Source organism: Podarcis muralis, chromosome 3 (assembly GCF_964188315.1).
Source record: "Podarcis muralis chromosome 3, rPodMur119.hap1.1, whole genome shotgun sequence".
In the NCBI taxonomy this organism is placed as follows: domain Eukaryota; kingdom Metazoa; phylum Chordata; class Lepidosauria; order Squamata; family Lacertidae; genus Podarcis; species Podarcis muralis.
The window spans coordinates 55,604,515-55,627,774 of record NC_135657.1 but is presented as its reverse complement, the minus strand read 5'-3'; the positions used below and the strand labels follow the sequence as shown (position 1 = coordinate 55,627,774).

Genomic DNA, 23,260 nt, shown 5'->3' with positions numbered 1-23,260 from the left:
GTATTGGAACGATCCACTCAAATCTTAGTTCCTCCTGAGTTCTCTGACAGGTTTTAAGCATCTCATGCTACTGTATAAGGTCAGCATAGTGCAAACGATGCCTGTCCCTCTCGTTCTCCTTCTAGGTGTGTTGCAGTGACTCAGCTGGATGGAAGTTAGATGAGTGGCCCAGCTGCAACATGGTGTCCACTGCTGATGCTGCTAAGCTACTCCAAAGAAGTTTAAAACATTTAAGCACAGCATCTCTTGGATTAATATACTTCCATCTATATGGGATAGCATACATAATATTTACCTTGACTACCGTTGCAATGTCACTGAACTGGATTTTCAGCTCCTCTTGAGCAGCCTCTCTGAAAGAATCATCCTCTGTTTTCTCATACAGTTCTCTGGCTTTACCCATGAGCTGGTGCAAGTCTTTAGAATGGTTTTCCACTTCTGCAACAATAGTCTGGAAATGGTCCAGCAGGGAGAATTTCTCTTTCAAGCCATTCTGAGGCTCCAAAGGCTGCTCCACTTTGTGGTCTACTGACTCCAGCCACTGGTCTAGCTGACTTTTCCTCTCCAGATATTCATCCCACTGATGAATCACAGACTCAAGCAAGCTTGCAGTAAAGAAATGCACAGTGCATTTAAAATCTTACACCATTTAAGAGAATGAACTAGATTTAGGGCTGCTGTAAAACACCTCCTGCCAATTCAGCCCCCACCCCACCCCAAATCACAGGTGGCAACTGGGAAAGAAAAATTTGTTATTATTGATGAGTGAGGGGGAAATAATAGAAATGATTTGGGGGCGGAGAAGGTTACATGTCTCTTACTTAACCTTTTTCATGAACAGTTGTTTGTTTCCTTCTCATACCACCCCCTCCTTATTCTTGAAAAGGACATGTTTTACACAGAAGACTGGCCAGTAGCCATCACTGCCATGCCCCCTAAGGCACTCTGCTCAGAACTGGCTAGTTGGTTTTGGCTGGCCCTTCTCTCCCATAGCAGCCTGCCAGGCTCCCATTCCTCAATGTTCTGGAGGGCCTCATTGCCCTTCCAGAGATACTTTGTCAGGGTGTAGGCAGATGCAAGATCAAGGAGGGGACCAGAATTTTTTCTTTCATGAACTTCCTTCCTTTCACTTATCTTAGAATCCAAATCAATGCAAACCAGTCCTAAGCGAATTAATTAATCAATCACCAGGTAAGATGAACTCTCAATGAAGAAAGTTACCAAACAATGATCACAAGTATATGTAGAAAGCGAAATAACTTACCTTTGACAGCTCAGGGAGGTATTGATAATGCTGCTCCAGAGATCTTTTAATGTTTTCAATTGGGTCTGTATCGCTTTCTGCCCTTCCTCATTGCTACTTTTAAGGGCTTGTTCACCTTTGCCAATTGCCATATTTAACTTGACTTCTCCCTCACCTTTCATTAAAAGGATCTCCTAGGAAGCAAAAGGACTGTAAAGCTTCAGTAGTTCACCCACATTACCCACAAGAAGAATGCCACCCATCAAGTTTTGAAACAAAAACTGTATCATACGTGACATTAGAAAGGATTACCTGTGTAGTTTTTTCTATGGACAATACTGAATTCTAGGTTCCTCTTAGCAAGCCCTTTCAGGATTATTATAGAATTACAATAATAGTTCAGCCTGATCTAGCTTTTAAAGTGTTGTCACAACTAGCACTAAAGGTGAAAGAATATATTGGTTACCCTTGGACAGTAAGCCACAGAAACGAATGGATAGGTTCAGCTTTTGAAAGCAAGGGGAATTTTGTCTCTTAGAGTGGAGGAGTAATTCTGATTACCATTTGGCCTGCTTGAGGGATGGTGATGATATGGATGCTTTAAAAGGTAAAGAGACCCCTGACCATTAGGTCCAGTCGTGGCCGACTCTGGGGTTGCGGCGCTCATCTCGCTTTATTGGCCGAGGGAGCCGGCGTACAGCTTCCAGGTCATGTGGCCAGCATGACTAAGCTGCTTCTGGTGAACCAGAGCAGTGCATGGAAACGGCGTTTACCTTCCCACCAGAGCGGTACCTATTTATCTACTTGTACTTTGATGTGCTTTTGAACTGCTAGGTTGGCAGGAGCAGGGACCAAGCAACAGGCGCTCACCCCGTTGCGGGGATTGAAACCGCCGACCTTCTGATCGGCAAATCCTAGGCACTGTGGTTTAACCCACAGCGCCACCCGCGTCCCAATGATGCTTTAGTTGCCTGTTATTACTCATGGTGGATCCTTTTTTTGAAAACTGTGGCTGTTATTTTAGTTTTTAATTTTAGTGTTCACTTTATGGTCACTTGTGTTTTGGTTTAACAGCTGAATATTATTCTTTTCAAAAGTGACACATAAGGTTACAAGCGAGGAAATACGGACAATTCTGTATTTTCAGTAACCCATTTTTGTCTTTGTCTTTAACTAGAGATTGAGTTTTATCTGGATTTAGGAAGCATATGAGGATAAGCATTTGAAACCTTTGCCAACCTGGGTGCCTCACAGGCTTTGGACTACAACTCCCATCAGCCCCCACCAACACAAGTGCTGGTAATTGTCACAAAAACTTCTGGAGGGCACCCAGCAAACAGTTCTGATACAAACAGTTCCGTGATTTTGTTACTTCACCTGTATTTGCATGAGGCGTTTCTCCAACACGACTTTGCTCCCAATGGTGCCCTCTGAAGAGGCCAGCTTTTCTTGCACATCTTTCACCCAGGTCCACATACCCTGCAGAGCTTCTTCTAATGCTTGGTGTTCCTGGAGAGCCACCTGAGAGGTCTTCAGCTTTTCCTTCACTGCCTTGATTAGGTTATGGTAAGCAGAGAAATGTTGAGAAGCCTGACGGACTTCCTTCCCAGTACTATATCCTTTCTCATTTAAAACCTGTGACTTCTGGGTCAGTTTATCAAAGGATTCTCTAAACAAAAACGGAGAAGAAAGCTTACGGAGTTACACATATGAAAAACTATGGACAATGTTCATTATTGCAATACAGTTCCAATATGAATGGTAAAAGATTCACATAAGGGTACATGAACAAAACTGTAATCATAATATAATAGTGGGCCCCATAGTCACATCCCATACTGAATCCTTAGTCCTTAATAAGAATGTGGTTGTTAAGGGGACTGAGACTTGCTAGACTGTTGATGTATTTATGTGCCATGACTCACTTATGGCAACGGAACAAAACCTGTATGGTGGATATGAGAAACGGTTCCCTGAACTGATTGCATATTGCAGTGTATGCAAACTTCCCTTAACTACTAAGCTATCTTGGATAAAAAAGTTCAGCACTAGACCCATATGCATATCTCACTTGCTTCTTGATTTCAGTTCTTTTTTTATTTGTCACTGTGCTGGTAAAAATACACATTAAGCAAACTATTTAGGATCGTGTAGGCATTATTATATAATAGAGCAGGCAAGAAGATAGGATATTTAGGTAAAGTTTGTTTTTTACCTGGCCACCAGCAGCTCTTCTAGGAATGCTTCCACTTTCTGCACCTCATTTTTCTTATCAGAAATATTCTGTTTGCTCTCACCCAAAGCTTCTGTGCTTATCCTTTCCTCCATTTCATGGAGCCACAAACTCCAGCTCTTGCACAGATCCTCAAAGCTGTGAACAAAACAAAAGCAGAAGTATGCAACTGTTGCTAGATAAAGAGAGAATTCACCTGCTATTACACAAACTGAGAAATAAATTTGTCTAGATATCAGTTTTACTTTAATGCCTAGTGCATGAGAGCAGCACACAAACTATTTTTGTTCAGTGACGAGTAACCTAAAAATACTCAACAAGGATCTAAATATGTCAAGCAAAACCGTGGGAATTATAGAGAGAATGGAGCTTTCAAAATTGTAAAAGTGGCACAGCTTAATTTTTTATCATAGTCTACGTGGAAACTGAAGGCAATGGAAGGATTGTTCTCTACAGCCCGACTCATACATTCACCCCTCTTGTGACTCCAATATATGCTGTATGCGTGTGGAGCATACATACATTAAAGCCTAGAGCAGGTTCCCACTTTCAGAGACCACCCCTTGCAATGTGTGGATGGGGGGGAGTTAGGGCTGATGAGGAAACAATAGGCCAGCAGGGATAGAGCTAGTGAAAATTATCCCACTCTCTACCTTACACAAATTTAATTGTATGAGGGGTGAATGCCCAAATATGGTTAGGTTATACAGGAAATATAAATGTCAAATAAGCCTATTTTGGTTGTTCTATTTCCCCTCCCCTTTCACTCTTTCTCTCTCTCTCACATATTGAGGACAGGATTCACCTAATGAGTCCCGTCAACAGAAGGTTTCCATTTGCACAACAGGGCTTCTCCCTGCTCCCTTAGTGCCCCTAAAGCTGGCTCAGGGGTCCAGGAGAACTCTTGGGACAGCACACAGGGGCAGGAAAGGGGGGATCATTCTGTCTGGTGAACCAAAATGCTTGCCCTGATGGAATGATCACCTTAGCACGATCCTGAATTCCTCCTTTAGGGTTGTAACCTCTTTCCACAGATACTAGGCATCTCCATTTACACATCTAGTTGAAGCAGGAGAAAATGCAGACATAGATTGTTTGGTCCATTCTCTCCCCAGTTGTGCTGTTTATTGCCCACCATAATCTGCTGGCCTGTGTGACATCCTGGAGACATGCTTGCCACCGAAGATGAAGGGAGTCAGGCAAATAATGAAGTAGGCAAATCCACAGCTCCTTTTCTCCTGCTTCAACTGGAGTGTCCAATGGTCAACAATCCTACCCATATCTCCATTTTAACTGTACAAACTAGAAAGAAGGACTGTTTGCTATGAGCACATGAATAAAAGTATTCAAAACTGGACTTGTTGCTGATGTTATGTAAGCAAGAGGACTGAGACCACAAACATTCCTCCCTGTAAAGGAAATGTTTTGACATGGTTACCAACGATTTCATAATGTTAAGCTATATGCTACTGTTTTCTTTTTGTCAAGCAAATCCACTTCTTTTAGGAGAGGCCAAAGTCCAGTGGTCAAGCACATGCTTTGTGTGCATAAGCTGCCAGGCCCAATCCAGTTAAAAAGCTCTGGGGCTGCATGGCTGCGAGAGTCACTGTTGGTCAGAATAGGTAGACCAAGACCACAAGGCAGATTTATATGGATATTTTATACACTGCATCACATGCACAAATGAATAAAACAACCTACCTTCCCAGCTCCGCAATGCATTCTTCCAGAGCTTGTTTATCTTTCACGCACTGTTTAAAGAATCCCTCAAAGTCCTGATGAGCTTTATTTATCTGTTCCTGGATGCTATTCACAGATGATTTAGGTAGGAAAGCACACAGATGTTCTCCTTCCTGGGAAGCTGCCGCCAGCTTGCTCCTTCCTTCCTCAACGGAATCCAACACTTTCTGAGTGGAACAAACACAGAATTTTACTTGGGAAAGTGGGTAGAGGAAGGAAAAAGAAAATGGAAATGAATAAGATTTGTTAAAGCATGAATGTTAAGAGCAATTGTTTAGAAAGCCAAGACTATTTATACATAAAGATTAGTTGGCACAGACTTCCTTTGAATGTACCACTTCAGATGGTAGACAGAAGATTTGAATGTTACTCCTTGTTTAGAAAACAAATACAAAGTTCTTGTGTATAGAAGACCAACTAGCAAAAAAATTCTTATGAACCAACATTCTGCAATCCACCTTACACTTGCATAGTAGCATCCAGGTATGCAGACAACCATGGTAAATGCTGTTTTGAGGAACCATCTTTATCATCCTTGGCAAGTAAAGGGAGGGAGGGAGGGTGGTGGGGATAGATCTTGGTGGGAGTAGGTTGCAAGGCACTCTCTAACATCCACAGTAATCCAAAAGACATCACTGGAAACACAAAGGGCCTGGTAGCATCATCAGTTAAGACTGGGTAAAATTTAAAGTCAGATTAATGTTGGTTCATTCATTGAGCATTTCCCAGGGGCTTCTCCATAGCTGCAATTGACGGTATGTGTATTATTTCATGCCATAGATACATACAACATGTCACCATGCCTACAATGTTTTTGGGAAAGATGCTATTTGTGACCACTAACATGCTAGCAGTATCCTGTCTTCAGTGAGTTCTTCTGTACCTGTTATCTTTGCGCCTTCACCAAGGTATTTTTATCAGAGTTTTTGCTGGTGGTAATGAGGGTGAGCATGCATGTTGAGCACTCACAAAACCCACAAGGCTTTGTGAGTGCTTAAAGGGTACACCTGCATGACCCAAAAGACTTGAAAACCAAACAATGTGTTGTTTGGTCATCCATGGTAACAGTACCTGCAGTTCATGGAGTTTTGCTTCGATGGCTTTACTATCTCCAGATGTAATACTTAAGTCTTTTACAGCAGTCTTCAGGTCAGAATACCAGTTTTGAAATCCACACATAGATTCTTAAAAAAACAAGAAGGGATAGATATAAAACATTATTATACAAAAATGCTGATATTCTGTGCTCAGAATTCATCAAGAATACTCTGTTTTAATTATTATTTTCCACTACTGACTTGTATACTGTAATCACCGTCACTAGAACAATGGCATAGATTTCACTTCAGTAATGGAACACTGAATATTGTTCTCTATGATAGACCACTTTGGTGTTAGCAAAAACAAGGAAGCCTGCAAAACAGCAGTGGCAGTTTAATAGAATTAGAAAACAGAAATAACAGCTGAGTTATTCTGGTGAATACTGACTAGGACTCTCTGTTTTGAATAGTGAATATATTAAGACAGTTTATGCAAAAACCCAGCTACTTGGAAAGGTAAGTAAAGCAAGTTTTTGGCAACTTGAGTTTTAGGAAAGGCTATGCATAAAAATGAGTTAGTGATGTTAATGGAAACGTTTCACCAACCAAAGCTGGCATGATTCATCTCAAGCAATTTCATACATTCCTGTGGCTCACATATTAACAACCATGACGACTCACGGAAGAAGTGTTTTTCCAGGGACTCTTGCATGGAAGTCTGTGTTTTCAAACATAACTGGTTCACAGCCTCATACTTCTTTATCAGTGATGTGACAGTGCCCCCAAGAGTCTCCAGCTCCACAGATGGATATTTGCGACACAGGCTGTTAAGTGTTTCCTGAGTGGAATCAAAGTTGCTCTGCTGCTGCTGCAGGTCCTTTTGTATTTTCTGAGCAAAAATTTGTAACATCAAATAGAGAGCATTATGTTTATTTAAATCTATCATGAACACATACATACCATCTTACTTATTTATATCTATTCCCTACTTGGAATTGGAAGGGACCTCTGAGGGTCATCTAGTGACAACCCCCTGCAATGCAAGAATATGCAGCAGTCTCTTCAAGGGGCTGAACCTGCAACCTTGGAGAGGGAAATATCAGCCATCAAAATAGAAAAGAAATCGATTTTAAATTATTCTACTAACTGTTTTACCTCAGTATGAAGTACATTGAAACTATACACCATTGTCCCTAATTTTGGGACGCTTCCTCATGTATCAGTTGAACTGAAGTTTCTTGAAATGTATGTGCAGCCCTGCTTACATTTTTTCTAGACTTAGAATCTAAGCCTTAGACCCTGGAAATACCTCTGGTTCATTGCCATTATATAGCTTCCAATATCTTTGCTACAAGTTTCTACCAAGCCTAACAAAGCAGGAAATTTCTCCACTCCGGACCATATGAAAACTACTGTATAGTGATAACTTTTCACATTTTGACTTGGAAATAGATGGCTGATTTCTAGGGGGAAAGCGAGGGGGCAGGGGGAAGGAACAGCTTGCTTGTTTTCCTCAGTGCTTTTTTCCTTCAAAAAAATGTTTAGGGGTACTCTCATTTTGACTCAAGAAAATCACCATTTTATAGTTCAAATCGGGAAAAATAAATACAGTAAATGGACAAAAGTACAAAGATTCACAAAATGTTTAGGGGTATGCGTACCACTGCATACCCCCAGAAAAAAGCACTGGTTTTCCTGATAGTTCTAAACCAACACATGATAAATGCACTATATTAAGTTAGTTTAAAATCTCGTCCATTTCCTGTAATTGGCATTAAACAGTGAGATATCTGGGATGAAGTCTTTTTTGTTTTGTCTCTGAGCTAAAGGTGCCATGAAACCAGGGCCGGCCCACACATGAGACAAGGTAAGGCAGCTGCCTCAAGCAGCAGGATCTAGCCAGGTGGCAGATCCGGCCTCCATGCTGGCAGTTGCTGTGAAGGTGGTGGTGGTAGCCAGCTGCTGCAACATGCTCCTTGGAACCCTGATGTGCCGCCTCCCACCACTGCCACATCATCTCTGGTGAGCAGGTGCAGAGTGTGACCAATGGCAGGATGCCTATGTGGTGACAAGGAGGGTTATGGGGACAGGAGGAGGGCTGGCACAGGCATGCTGAGGCTCTGGCCGCTACTGGAATGTAAACAAAACGCTGCTAAGAGGGATCAGGAGGTGGCCAGAGCCGAGCAGGGCCGGGAGCCATCAAGTCTGACACACTGTCCTCTCCCTCCTGCTGGTCGGCGGGGCGGGGGCACCCTTGCCCCACCTCACAAGGCAACATCATGAACTTGGTTGTTGGAGTGGTGAGGCCGATGCTGGCCAACTGCTAACTTCAACTTCAATATGCTTCCCTCACCTTGTATGATGTCCTGGTTAGTGAAAACAGAACAAATGCCTGAAGGAGATGGAAGCTGGGGGGAGGGGGGCGGATATGAACATTTTTATGAAAGGCAAGAAAGCAAACTGGTTCTGGGCAGCTCTCTACTTCCCACAAGTTCTATTTTCTGCCTTCTATAAAAGGTAAAGGTAAAAATCTGCCTTCTACCACAAGGTGATGCCAAAGCCTCACTAATGCCCTTCTACAGTGACATAAGAATGGATATGGAATTCTGATGAACCATAAAGCTCGAAATACGATATTGTTTTTGTAATACTCACCTTGACTGTGCTTAGACCTGACAGATCCTGGCTATGAGCACAGCTTAGGAGTGATTCTTCCATTTTGGTGAGCCACTTTTCCATCTGATTAACAAAGTTATGTAACTGCATCTTCTGAGAACTGAAATCTTTTAGTGTTTCTTTTGCTATCTCAGACATTTCTTTAGCGTGCACCAGTTTTTTCCTTAAATCTGCTTCTAAAAACTAAAACAAAAACAAAAACAAGCAGATTCATTAAAGCAAATCCTCCCTGTCATAATCATAAAACAACTGAAAATAATTATTCTCCCACTTCTGTGGTACCATTTGTTAAATAAGAAAACATAAGGTCCTTTAATGAATCAACAATACAAACATTAAATCCCACAAGTGGCAGCTACAAAAATAATAACGTTGCAGTATAGCCTTTCACCCTAAGAGGAGTCCTCTTGATCAGGGCTCCAGCTAGCCTTAAACAGAAGCTTGCAGAGGTGTTCAATGGGGGGGGGGGGGAGCTGATAACTTCCCTCCAGCTGCCAGTACCAAACTTTAGCATTTTAGTCTTACAAAGGTGGTCCCATTTTGCTTTCAAGCTGCCACTGCCTTCATTATTAAAAGGAATAATCTTATTGTGGCTGTTCTTTCATACAATCTTCAGCCTAACAGGAATTTCACAATAAGGCCATCTGATCTTTCTTCTTGAAAGAATCAGGACCAGTCACTAAGTTACATGATGGATTTTTAAACACCAAGAGCCAAATATAGACTCCCTCTCGTCTATGTATACAGTCTTGTAACAGGAACATTTAACAAAGATTAGAGCTATTAATTCAAATCAAACTTCATAGAAGCCTGAGACTGAAAGAGTGTGAAAGTCTGTTTGGGCTCCTAAAGGACCTTAAAGAACTAGCTGCAATGGGCTACAATATCTTACCTGAAGATTTGGGGGAACTTCTTCTGCATTTACTAATTCTTTAAGCTCAGATATTTTTGAACTGATTTGTTCCACATTCTGTTCTTTATTTATAATTTGAGACTGTAAAAGAGCACATGAGGAAAAATGGCTTTAGTTTAATATCTCCATCCCAAGTCAGAGGTTTTCAACCTTTTTGAGTCCACGGCTCCCTTAACCAACTACATTCTTTCTGTGGCTCCCCTGTGGGACTCAGGAGTCCAGTTGTATCATCCCTTGCCTATAGAGCTAGCAGCCTCTCACCCTTTTTCAACCCCCCTCCTGTGGAGTGTTCCCTCAGGCTCTGCTCTTTGGGAGTCCTCCAGGCAGCCTCTGCTGCAGCCTCTGGTCTCTGTGCTTACCCCCACCCCCCACCCCATAGAGAGGTGCCTGCAAGAGGCACCATTCGCCTGCAGAGCTTATAGCCAGGGCTGCTGCAATAAACAGCTGTGCAAGCCTTGGGGAGGCAAAGACATCAGAGGAGGGAGGGAAGGAAAGAAAGAGGGACAGAGGCCAGTGTTGCTCATGGCACCCCTGACCATCATTCAAGGCACCCCAGGGTGCCATGGCACACTGGTTGAAAACCACTGCCCTAAGTGCATTCATTCCATATAAGTGAACAGCTGCCATTCATTCCTATTGGAAAAAGTAACTTGGGTCATGGTGTCAGGAGTGCGTGCAGGAGCCAGGCCTGTGACCAGTAGGGCTTCACAGGACTGGGGCCTTCCTAAGTTGGTTCTGGACAGGCAAGGCAAGGCTGCACAGGTGAAGCCGCTTGGTAACTCACTCCACCTGGTGGCAACAGCCGGGCAGGAATATAAGGGATATAAAGTCAGCATTTCCCTTTGGCTCTTCGCCACAGCAACACCTTTCCTGCCTTGCTGCGTTTGGCTTCTTGCTTCCTGATCCTCGGACCTCGGCTTCCTGACTCCCTGCTTCTTCACCCTTGGACCCTCAACTTTGTGACTTCTTGCTTCCTGACCCTCGGACCCCTGGCTTCTGGACTCTTGTTGTTGCTCCCACACTGCCATCTTGCCCCCGGTCCCAATGTCCTCAGCCGGGGGCAGGAAGTAGTGGTCAGTGCGACAGCATTGCTCACCTAGCTTTCCAATGCCAACCATTACTTAGAGGAAAAGGCAGACCAGCAAGGCAACAAGGAGTTCAGTGCAAGCATGGTGGGAGCCTCTGATGGAATTTGTGACTGCAGCCACATTTTGTTGATCTCCCTGCTGCCTTGTCCCTACCCCTCTATCTCTGGATAACTGGCAGTAACCCTTGGCATTGGAAGCCAGATGAGCCAACCACTATTGGATATAGGCACAGGATCTAGATAAAGGTAGATGCATCCTTCTCACTCCTCCTGACTTTTTCAATTCTGCTGGGAATTCTTCCAAAAGCATTTAACACCTGTAAATTGTGTGTATTCATTGGATGTGTATTTGTTGCCTGTTAACAATTTAACGGTACCTGGCATTCTTCCAGGAAAGCCTCGGTTCCCTGGCAGCTGGCCAGGTTGCTGACAATGCCATTCATCTGTGAGATGGAGTTGTTGCACCACCCATCCACATCATCACCAACTGCCAGGACATCTTCCCACAGTGACACACTGACACTCAGCCTATCTATGCTATCGTCAAGCTTCTCTGAAACCTGTTATGCAATGAAGAAAGCAATTAGGGATATTGCCTGATTAAATAAATCTTTATTGATTATTCTAGTAAGTTTAAGTCAATTAATTGCTTAACTAATTGCTTAGTTCTGCTGACCCACCTGTCATTCTAGCACAGCTCACGTTGATTGCTAAGACAGACTGAGAACATCCTCCTGACTATGCCATCTGTATACCGAGTGACAAAGGTGCCAGATTCTTTGTTGTTCTTACAAGATCCAAGTGTGTTTTCAAGGACCCCTGCTTAGTCACTGGGAAAAGGGAAGACCTTCCTCAAGGGTTCAAATTTATCCTCATGCCAGAAACAGGAATTTATTTTAAAGAACTTGCAGCCTTGCTCAGGAACCTTTGTCCAGTTGCATTATCTTCACTCCCTAGTTGCATCAAATTATAATGAATTTCTACCCTACCACCTTCCTTCTCTAGTCATCACCACTAACCAGAAGCGCACACAGGAGCAGCAACCCTAACCCTTTGTGCTTCTTATTCCTCCTTGATCTGCACAGAGTGAGAGTAGAAAGCCAAGCTGCCTCTGTGGCACTGGATCTGGGGGCTTGGTGTTAACTAGTGCTATAATCAATGCCTCGTTCTCCTCCTGAATTTCAAGGCTGACTGCATTACATAATGCACTGTGTGTGAATATATTGGTGTGCTTTTCTCTTTAAGAATAAGAGCTGTGTGGGGCACAATCAGGATTGGAACCATTACATGTAGGGAGGGGGCTTAACACTTTCCCTGATGAAAGCTTTCCCTTCTGAAGTAGTTATTTCCTGCCAGGAGAAAAGGCGCACTTTGAGAAATCAAATTCACATTTCCTTCCATTTTATATAAATATAGTGTACTTAATAAACTGTTCGGCTGAGACTGCAGAGATCTGGGTTCAGACCCCAACTAGGCCAAGAAACTTACAGGGTGACAAGGAGCCAGTTCCTGTTTCTCAAGTCAAACTATACACACAGGATTGTTGAGAACTGTATGGGAAAACTCTGCATATGCCGCACTGTGCTCCTTGGAGAAATGATGCAATGCAATTCTGATAATTAATAAAAAATATCTTTCAAGGTGCCATGAATTCTTCATGGTATATATATAATACAGGCCAAGTTCTGATTATATATAACGCTTCATTCCCATGATTGGACTCACACTTCAGTTATTCACATTTTGAGCATCTGCACATGCGCGAGCCGCAAAACCCGGAAGTAACCCTTTCCGGTACTTCCGGGTCGCAACCTGAAAACGCTCAACCTGAAGCAAACGCAACACGAGGTATGACTGTATACTGCTTACATCCAGCCATTTGTCCACAGTGCTGTCCATGTCAACTTTTACTAGCATGGGATCACAGTTGGGAATCTTTTTCAATTCTGCTAGCAAGTGTTTTCCTTTGTTAGTGAAGGCATCCAGTTCCCTCTGTCTGTCATTCAACTCATTTCTGGCTGCTTCATGCTGTGAACAGAAACATTTGCTTGTTACAAAAATCTGTAAACAGATTCACCATCCATTCTGTCTAATCACCTTTACACGTTACATTTTAAACTTTCCATCATGACCAACTTAGGCACTATTGATTTCAAGCAACTACCGGTACTTTTATTTTGAAAAGGCCAATCTAGAGTTTTGCAATAAAGTTACTTACTCATTGTAGGTAAAGCAATGCACATATGTTTTACATTGCAGATAGAGATCACAGTCAAGCAACTGCAACCAAACCCTACTGTTTCACTTGCGAATGACTGCTATGCATTACCTTATCAGTGGACGTAGGATTACCTTCTCACGTAGCAGCTCATTGCATAAAAGAATCTATCCTCAAAAGTGAAGAATCGGCAGATGACTATAGTCCTGCTAAAACGATTCACTAAATAATTACTACTGCTTTTTTTAGGATGAAAATATTTTAATTTACCTTTGATAAAGCCCATCTAACATCTTCCTGGTCCTTCAACATGGCTTTTGTAATTGTAACATTGCTAGCAACTTCTATGGCTTTGCTTACTGTGGATTTCAGGCTCTGATATTCTCTTATCAGGTCAACAAGGACACAACACTGCTCCTGCCTATGATGTGGAAAAAATATATATGATGACACGTATGCTTTGTCTACTGTGCGCCCAGAGTATGACTGATCATGCACAATTTCCTGGTGCCTTGTAGTTCCCTTCCCATGATTTGCAGCAGCAATGAGGACATGCACTTTGATACAAAGGTCCAAGTAGAAAATGGAGGTGCGTACATAAAGCAGCCAACAAAGCTGTTTTGCTCCTTTGAGCAGCCCTGTTCAAATGCTTGTGAACAGAACTAAATAGCCTGCAATTTTGCTTGCAGCAGTATGCTTGCCTTGACCACGTAAAGTGGAACTGCCACTCTTGCCCTTCTCCTTGTTCTAGAAACCCACATTTAGGGCAGGGGAAGGTAGCAATAGTGACCTCTGGCACATAAATTTACAATGCAATAGTGACCTCTTCCAGAACCTTGGTAGTGTGTATTTCCCTGACAGAGATTGGAACTATCAATCCCAGAATCTAATAGGGGTGGAATAAAAACTTCCACTTTCTCCTGCTCCAAAGGTAAATTTTTGAACTAAGGGGAAGGGAGAGATAGGTGCTTTGTGAGTGACTTTAAGCCTCTATGGGCATTCAAATGCTAGCAGAGCATTTGCCACCATTCAGCTGGAGTTTTTGCAAAGGCTTGACCCTCTTCAGAACAACTTGAAGGAGGATACTTATACCTACAACTCTAGCAGCGTGTATTAAGTCATTACAACATATTTATAAAAAACCTTCAATGTTTAAATATTGCAATTAATTAAATACCTACTTTTCTTGAATAAGTTTCTTAGTATCCTCCCAGGTGACTTCCAAACAATTAATCTCCTTGTCAACCGCTTGAGCACGGTTTATATCTTTTTGGGCAATTTGCTTTGCTCTGCTCATGAGCCATTTTAGTTCATGCTGGTGAGAATTCAGTTCATCATCCAACTGATTAAAAATCCTTAATCTGTAAATCAACATATTTATTATGTATTGCTAATTTGTTTTTAGGTTTCTTCATTAATAAATAAATAAAAATAACATCACCAATTATGTGATTTGTAAATCCTTTGTGTACTTTCACATTTTCATACCACAAATATTCTCATGAACTTCTAAAACTAAGATGTGAATTCTCCAATGTAATCCATTCCTTCAACCAACAAAGACATGATGCTTCATAATATAATCTCATATCTGGCAGGGAGAAATCTCCTCTCTCTTTTGCCTCTATCAATATTTTATTCTTGGTTTTTCCCTTACCAGATATATTTAGAAATATCTTTTTGCCATACATTGAAACAATCTGTCTTGCCAATCACTGGAATTGGTTGAAACAAAAATAACATTATTGGTAATGCATTCATTTTTATAGTCGACAGTCTACCTAACAGTGAAAGTTTCATTCTGTCCCAAAATTGCAAATTTCTTTTAATATCTTCCCAGGTTTTAAAATAATTATCTTCATACAGATTTATATTATTTGCTGTTAACCATATACCTAACTACTTAGGAAGGTTAACACCAACCCCATTCCTGATGGGACAGTGTACCGTACTTGCAAATATTTTCTGAAATTTAGTCTATTTTTGTTCAATGTACAGTAAGTTCTATTATTGTAACTGTTTTCCATACAAATGCCTTCACATCGTAAATTTTATATCCCGTTCCATACAAATATGTATGTCTTAAGCATTTGGCATATAAAATATCTATTGTTTTGACAATTAACCTTATTACTTTCATCAAGAAAAAGGATGAAGGGCTAAAACTAACAACTCCACCGCACCATCAACCTCAACCTAGACCAGTATCATCTTATAATGGAAGCCTACTGACTGCTACACATACCTACATGCTTTGAGCTTCCACTCAGAATATAGCACAAGATCCATTGCCTTAAAACCAAGCCCTATTGATACAACCATGTCAGTTCCAATTCTTTGGACTAAGACCCACAACTTACAGATTATAAATCAGGTCAACGACACCAGACAGCAAAAAATAAAAAAGCTTTTTTGACTCAATACACAATCTTAGTAAGTGAAATGAGTTAAGAACCAGTTGAGAGAGTTATCCTCATGTGATGCATGCATTCCTTTTTGTTTTACCTTTGCTGAACTTCCTGAAGGCTTGGTTCATTCAGTCCTTCCTTGTCAGCCCTTTCTTCGATATCTTCAATGCTTTTTAAGAGCTGTTCTTTGCGTTCCATGACAGACCTGTGCAGAGCTCCCAGGGCTTCTGCTTCACTCTGCTTCGTTCCCAGCAAAGACTGGACATACTCTAATTCTATGCAGATATTGTCAGCGATACTCCTGCAGGAGATTCTTTGCTCAGAGCTTCCATGTTTTAAATGATATTGTGCTTTAGTAAGGGATGTATCTAAACTGGCTGCTGTAGATTCCAGTTTGCTGACATCTTGAATAACCTCACTCAATTCCTTCTCCAGCACTTCGGATTTAGACTTGTCCATGTTTCCAGTAGTTTCTACCATGTGCCTCAAATGGTGAAGAACTTGTGATGCAGCAGTATGAAGCTCTAAGAAGGCCTTAATGTGGGGCAAAACATCTTGCCTGCGGCTAATTACCTGACTGGCCTCTTGATACAGCTGGAGACAGTCTTCAGCCTTATTCTGGAACACACTGTGATCTTCTGGCCGACTGAAAGAGCACAGCTTTTCAACATGACTCTTCAGACTCTGTAGTTCTTTGAACTTTCCTTCCACTTCCATTCTGTGTTCCTGTTAAGATGAAGGGTAGGAAATAAAAAGTGTTATAAAGCAAAAGGAAAACACCTCTTCTTGGCATAAGCCTTGCTTAGCACTGCCAGCAAATTTGATAAAGTCATTTGATGTTACTAAATTTCTGCTTGTTTCCTCCCCCACCCCCCAAATTCTGTACAACTTCTTTTATTACAGGCAGCCTGCCATTTACGAGCATTCAATATGTGCACAACCATGTATACACACATCATACCAGACCCAGAAGTGACCCAGAAATGTCATAAAGATGTCACTGAATTTACCTTATTGTGACATACAGCAGGCTGTTGATCAGCTGTATTTATTTCAGATGTAGCATGTAGTTTACCAAGAAATTGCTTAATCCAGTCAGAAAAACTGAGGAGTAGCTCATCGTACTGTCTATGCTCAGCAACAACAGACTGGAGGAAATTTATCCTGGAAGATGTTGAAATTAACATTTTCATTTTTATCTTGACTTGGTCAGGTTTTTTGTTTTTTGTTTAGTTAAGGATGCAATAAAAGAATGTTACATATTCAATTATGTAAGTAATGTACTGTACAGCACAATCCTCTATGTGGGAATAAAAAACAGAGCTGTGGGAAATAATGATAAACAGGTACAGCTAATCAAACGCAAATTTTGCATGGCTCATCCCTGCAGGGGCACAGTCAAGTAGGAGAGTTGACACAGTAAATAGAAAGATGTATCACTCAAAAGGAAAACAATCTCATAACATCTTCTCTTTCAGAGTGCATTCTCAAATAAACCTTTGTTGGGGAGCTGACCAAGTGAATGATCCCCACATTGAGGTTGTATAAAGCAGTTCCTATAACCTACTCTGTTGCTCAAAGTAGACATTGTCTTGAACTTCAGAGCTGGATGTCTTCCATGCAGAAGACAGAAAAATGCCAGTGATTGTACATATGGGTTTCTTGGATTGTTGTACTCTCCACTTTAGTCCTCATCAAACAACATAGCCCAGTGTGTGATTTCCATTACATTTGACACATTAACTTGTGGCATTCTGCATTCTGTCAGTGATCAGCATCTGTTTGCCAGTAAAGAGCTGCTATTTAAACAGAAACACAAACCTTTTGTTAATTATCTGAGGTAGAGTTTTCCATCTTCTATCTAAGTCTTCCAAGTCTTTTTTAAGTGTTTTCACACTTTCGCTGGAACTTGTTTTAAATAGTGATTCATTTAACTGCAGTAGGCTGGTATACAATGAAGCATAGGATGCAATATCAGATTGCAAATCCTGAGAAACAAATATATATCTTAGTGTCAACCCTTTAATATGTAAATATTATAATTATAACTTTGAACCAAAGACATCTAGAGAAAGTTAAATTGTAAGTGACTTAATTTTGCAGTATTTAACGAGGCATTGCAATTGACTGAATTTATTATGCAAGTCTCAGTGCTCATTGCTGAATGTTGTCCTGAATTAGTTTCCTTAAAACAATACTGGAAATGTATAAAGAAAATTCTAACAACAAAATTCAAATTCAAATATAATTATTTTAGATTTAGAAAAAGTAAAAACAAAACAAAACACCAAAAATATCTAGAAATCAATTATAGCAAATAGAAACGACAAACATTAGTTTGAGAGCAATGGGAAACCATGCTTACTGAAATTCTCAGGGTGGCTCGAAACAAAGGGTGCCATTGCTAGGATTGATTTTTAACTGCTGTGAGGCCTCCAACATGTTTGGCAACTGTAACAAATCTGGTTTGCCAAAAGCATGACAACACAGAGCTGATCTCACACTGAAATATATTACAGAATTTGGTTCCATGTTGGTTTCACCAACATGAAAGTATATGTCACTGCAATTTGGGTGAAAAGTAATCAGAAAAGGATGCTGAGTTTTGAATGGTGGTGACATTTGATATAAGATGTTGCATTTGACATTTTATGTGTGCAGATGATCTGTTAAATTCATTTACCATGCACAGGATCACCAATGGTTTTGAATCCATGAGCATATTTGCAAACCAGAGAAACTGTTGTAGGCATCATATATGTTACTGAGGCAAGGTGTACACAACGTGTGGCTACTAACCCAAACACTTCTTTTGGCGGTCCCACATAGGCAGTCAAACAAGAGCTTTGCTGAGACCCTGGTGGGTTGCATTCAGCTTAATGGACCAGCAATTGTGTTCGCTTCAGGCCTTCCAGAAACTGGGAAAATCAGTACCTAATTTTTGTCAGCACAAAGATTACTGCTAGTGCAATGGGACTTCCGCCCCTCTGCTCCCTCTGAATTCACCCCATGTCCTCCTCAAATCTGCTCTGGATGGTTGGGGGACCCCATAACAGATATAGTATGTGTGTGTATTCTGTTGCACAAGCAGAAATCCTTGCATTACGGAATTGCTTGCTTAGCAGTATGTTGAATACAGCCCTATGTCTTGAGCTCGTTTCAGTGAGCAGATTTTAAAATTATGCCTTAAGCTTAGCTCCTTTCAAGCATTCAGTGGAAAGCTGCCACGAGTTGCAGGTCTACACATTGTTTTGTAAAACAATAATAGCATGTAATTATTTCCCAGTATAACCTCCAAGAACAATGCAAGCAACCTATGCCAACCCACAAAACTTACTTGGACTAACTGCAGCTCACTTTCCACTTTGACTCTGTCAGCAGAAACATGTTGCTCTGAAGGTCTGGCTGCAGCTTCACACCTTTCTAGCCAAATCGTGAAGGCGGAGAGCTCCTTCTCCTGTCTACCAGAACACAGCCAAAAATAATAATAATAATAAAAAAGAGCTCATCAGTTCAAGTCCCATGAAACCAAAAGCTGGGAGACAGCTGCAGATATTTTTTCTGCCTGCATATCACACAGTGCTTTTCTCACCTCTGCCACTGTGCTAGGTGAACCTCTAGCGAGGCCTGTCTATCTTTAGCTTGTCTCAAAACCATTTCATGTCTTTGCTGAAGCATCAAAACATCCTGGGCGACTTTTTCTTTATTCATGATCTTGCGAGAACCAGATGACAGAGAGGCCAGTGTTTGGTTCATTTTTTCCAGAACTTGACAGAGATCCTTATTTAATTCAACACAACAAAAGAGAAGACAATTACCAACCCCGTGGCCCTCACATTGTCTTGCACATAGCTAAAAAGTAGTAGAACTAATTATGCCATGGCTTTATTTAACTCATCCTCAAGTGCAGTAATGCCAGAAGGTGTTCAGGCTTGGCTGGTTGTATAACTGCTCAACCCAGGCTGATACATAGAGGTTATAAGGCTTTATTGATGGTGGCACCACATCATGCAAAACTATCTGTAGTAACACTACTATGCTGTGGACAAAAGGCAACTGTTGTCATATTTTATTTTTTCTGGAAGGCTGAATTGGGGGAATGCCTCCCTGCAACACTTACAGCTTTCTGATTAGCCTTCTTAAGACTGTCTTAGGGCAGTAGTGTTACTGGGTGGAACTGAAATAATATCTTTTAAAGCTAACTTTCCCCCACCTATTCTGTTAGTCCTGTTGGCCACCCCTGCTCACGCTTGTTTAAAACAGATGGGCCTTCTCTCTTGCCCCCACAACACCAAGGTTGCTGATTGCAGAAGTAATGTTCAACCAAGATTTCTTCAGTTGGGTGAATGTTGGCTACAGCCAGTACAAATACCTCTTCCATGCTAAACATGAAACTAGGTAACAAACTTTATATATATTTACCGTAACATTATGAAGGGCCTTGTAAGTCTCTGCTGAGGAACAGCATGAAGTATCAGACTCTGCCAGTTTTCCTTCATATCTGCACAGCTCCTCTTGGGCCTAAACCAGAAAAATTAAGAAAAAGTACTAAAGATTTACAAAGTTACAAAGATCTACACATCTATGCATACTTATTTGGTAGGAAATCCCACCGGTACCCTCACTCCAGAAAATTGTGCTCAAGGTAGAAAGCTCTGGGCTGCAGCCAACTAAGTTCTACTCAGAGTAGACACATTGAAATTAATGGACCTATGTTAGTCATGTCAATTAATTTCAACAGATGTACTCTGTTGAGTAGGCCTAGCATTGCATCCAACTCTTGGGAGGAAAACCTTACATCCGTAACTGGACTAGGTCCAGCTGAAGTTGGTGGGGCTTACTTCTGAGTAGACATAAACAGTGTTACAGTCCATATCCCCAACCAGAATGGATAGTATAAAAAATATGGCGACACTTTCTGTTCTGCAGGCAGATCAGTCTAGTTCATCTTGGTTTTAGTCTAGTTTTAGCATTACATTACCCGCAGAGGATTGCAACTCATGCGTACAAAATACCCCATTAATTCAAGTGTGTACAACAGAAAGTATTTCTTTTAAGTGCACTTTCTGAGGTCTTCCCTGACAGTACATTTAATGGCCACTCTCTTTTGAATGACAGAACAAGTTTACGGTGTCTACCTTTGCAAAGTTTTCTTCAAATTTTTGCTGTACTGATGCCTTTCCAGTTACTGATCCTTCCAGATGCTGTGTACGGTCCCGGAGTTCTTCCCAATACCTTCTGATCTGTGTCAACTTGGCTTTGATATGTGCTGATTCTCCAGATGTAAGATACTGAGAAAATGACTGAGCATCCTTTTCTAAGCTTGGGATTTCATTTTCCTTGTCGTCTATTTCTTTAATAATGACCTAAAATGCAAATAAATTTGTACGTAAAGAATCTATAGCATGTGTTTATTGCTTTCCGGCGAGCCATGCACATATATAGGAGTTAGTTACATTTGTTCTTGGGAGACTTCACACATTGCAGCCACCACATGAAACCAATTTAAATTGTTCCAGATAGCAGCTGCAGATGGATGGTGAATGATTCACAAATGCACGGGACTCTCTCTATGGAGAGCAAGCAGCCCTCCATTGCAAATAGTTATATTGCTTTGTAGCATGAAAAACAGTGAAAGACAATTAAAGTTTTAACATGATCAATATATTACAAACTCAGTAGTTAAATTGTTAATGGCAATATTGTGCTGTGGTATATGTATGGAATATAAAGTGCTTTTTTCTATAAAAAATATAAAAATGTAAATATAAAATATAAAAATATAAAAAATATAAAAATATAAAAAATGTTTAGTCTCATTTTCCTACTCATATTGAAAAACTGCCCCTCAATGAGGTCAAACTTAGATTCTCAAAATGTTTAGGGGTATGTGTACCCCTGCGTCCCCCCCAGAAAAAAAGCACTGGGCATATATCACAGCACTGCATTATCAGTAACTATTTAACCATTTGATTTTTAATATGCAGATCACGTTAAACAATAATGGACTTTTACTAGTTTTTCTGCTAGAAAACATCGTGCCTCCCCCATAGCAAGTCAGAAAAATTATGAAGTCAATATTTAAGAGGATTCCATGACAATTCAACAGATTTAAGTTTCCAGGTATGCATTTGGAATTAATCAAATTATAACAGGCTATCGTTTGTCAGTATTTTCACATGTCCTGTGGGAAACACTCTGACTGCTATTGTAGCCAAAATATTTCATCTTTCTGTAAAGCAGGTAGCTGTTATATAATCTTACTCCCCCACTCATCTTCTAACATGCAGCAATAAATGGAGAGTGTAGGTGGCTTTTGGACTCCTGCCTACCAACCATTATTGTGACAATAACTATTGGCGTTTCTCCTGGTTTATGTGCCCAGCCAGGCTAACATGAAATTATCCATTTATCCTCTTTCACCTAGTGATTCTGTTAAGCATCTGAGAAGCAGAAGGGATTGTGGGCATTTTGCTATGGGCTCATTTTGTTCCACAGAAAAACAATCCAGGTAACTGTGTGTGTGTGTGTGTGTGTGTGTGTGTGTGTGTGTGTGTGTGTGTGTAATCATAGAGTTGGAAGAGACCCTGAGGACCATATAGTCTAACCCCCTGGAATGCTGGAATGCAGGAATATGCAGCTGTCCCTTACGGGTATTGAACCAGCAACCTTTTCATTATTAGCACTACACTCTAACCAACTGAGCTAACCTCATGGCAGGCTTAAAAAGATCTAACTTTAGTTCTCTAACCACAGGGTGCTATACTTTTGTGAGGGGAATACTGCTCTCAAACATAACTCTCACAGTGCCTCCAAATTACAGTTCTTGGGATTTTCTGGAGGAAGCCATGACAGTTAAAATGGTATAAAACCAATATAAAACAAAAGGCAATGACAATAGGTGCACAAGAGATGTATATATAATATGTCTTTCTCTTCTAGGAGTTCACAATGCAATTAAATATAGTGTTCTTTAAAAAGGCTTCTTGAATTACTGTTAATGCCCAAAACCCTTTGAGGGAAAATTCACTTCATCAGAGGAATTTTGAAAATATAACGAACAGTGTGGTTTGGATGCTAACTTACACTCCTGGAAGAGTGGAAGGAGAGTTTCTCACACTATTCCCTTTTCAGCACCCTGAACTCTCCAAAATCCGGTCATCGGTAACCCTTAAGAAATGATGTGGATGGGTTGCTCCCTTACATGAACAAAGAAGCATTTTATGCTCCAAACCTTTATATTTAAAAGTACGTTTTATTGTATTAAAATGCAATAAAACATAACTTTGATATGATAATAGTGTGCTGTTTATATATTACTGTATTGTTTAATATGAACCACATTATATTATGCAAAGCAGAATAAATCTTCACATACATACATTTCTTGTGTACTTACTGTACTTGCTTTCTATTTTTTTTTTTTTTTTTTTTTTGCCTTGATTCTGACTTTTGGCTTTTCCTAGAAAAAAACTATATTGCCTTATAGAGTGCATATGTCCACAGTTGTCAGGTTATGGTGCTAATTGCTGTTGTCCCCTCCAAAGCAGAAAAGGTGAAATCCAGTTCTATAGTAGAACTGAGCACAGATGCACATACCCTATGTGTGCTACCTTTTCATATACACTGAATGGAAGAGGCCAATCCTTTCTCATTTACATTTTTTGTGTATTATAAAGAGGAAAGTTACATTTGAGACATG

At 40.8% G+C, this 23,260-nt stretch overlaps 1 protein-coding gene across 11 annotated transcripts in view; it reads right to left on the bottom strand.

Annotated features, from left to right (window-relative positions):
- Nucleotides 1-23,260, bottom strand: part of SYNE1 (spectrin repeat containing nuclear envelope protein 1) — a 270,851-nt gene that overhangs the window by 152,980 nt on the left and 94,611 nt on the right. For all 11 annotated transcript variants that reach the window (XM_077925894.1, XM_077925896.1, XM_077925887.1 and 8 more), the window contains 20 exons: nt 20,697-20,924; nt 19,981-20,079; nt 19,151-19,338; nt 18,896-19,019; nt 17,380-17,546; nt 16,569-16,722; nt 15,656-16,284; nt 14,332-14,511; nt 13,421-13,571; nt 12,802-12,960; nt 11,310-11,492; nt 9,825-9,926; nt 8,912-9,115; nt 6,938-7,145; nt 6,288-6,400; nt 5,178-5,383; nt 3,459-3,614; nt 2,621-2,912; nt 1,265-1,437; nt 296-605 (listed from right to left, as the gene is read on the bottom strand). In XM_077925894.1, coding sequence (XP_077782020.1) covers nt 296-605; nt 1,265-1,437; nt 2,621-2,912; nt 3,459-3,614; nt 5,178-5,383; nt 6,288-6,400; nt 6,938-7,145; nt 8,912-9,115; nt 9,825-9,926; nt 11,310-11,492; nt 12,802-12,960; nt 13,421-13,571; nt 14,332-14,511; nt 15,656-16,284; nt 16,569-16,722; nt 17,380-17,546; nt 18,896-19,019; nt 19,151-19,338; nt 19,981-20,079; nt 20,697-20,924 — 4,026 coding nt within the window. The remainder of the gene's footprint in view (nt 1-295; nt 606-1,264; nt 1,438-2,620; nt 2,913-3,458; nt 3,615-5,177; nt 5,384-6,287; nt 6,401-6,937; nt 7,146-8,911; nt 9,116-9,824; nt 9,927-11,309; nt 11,493-12,801; nt 12,961-13,420; nt 13,572-14,331; nt 14,512-15,655; nt 16,285-16,568; nt 16,723-17,379; nt 17,547-18,895; nt 19,020-19,150; nt 19,339-19,980; nt 20,080-20,696; nt 20,925-23,260) is intronic.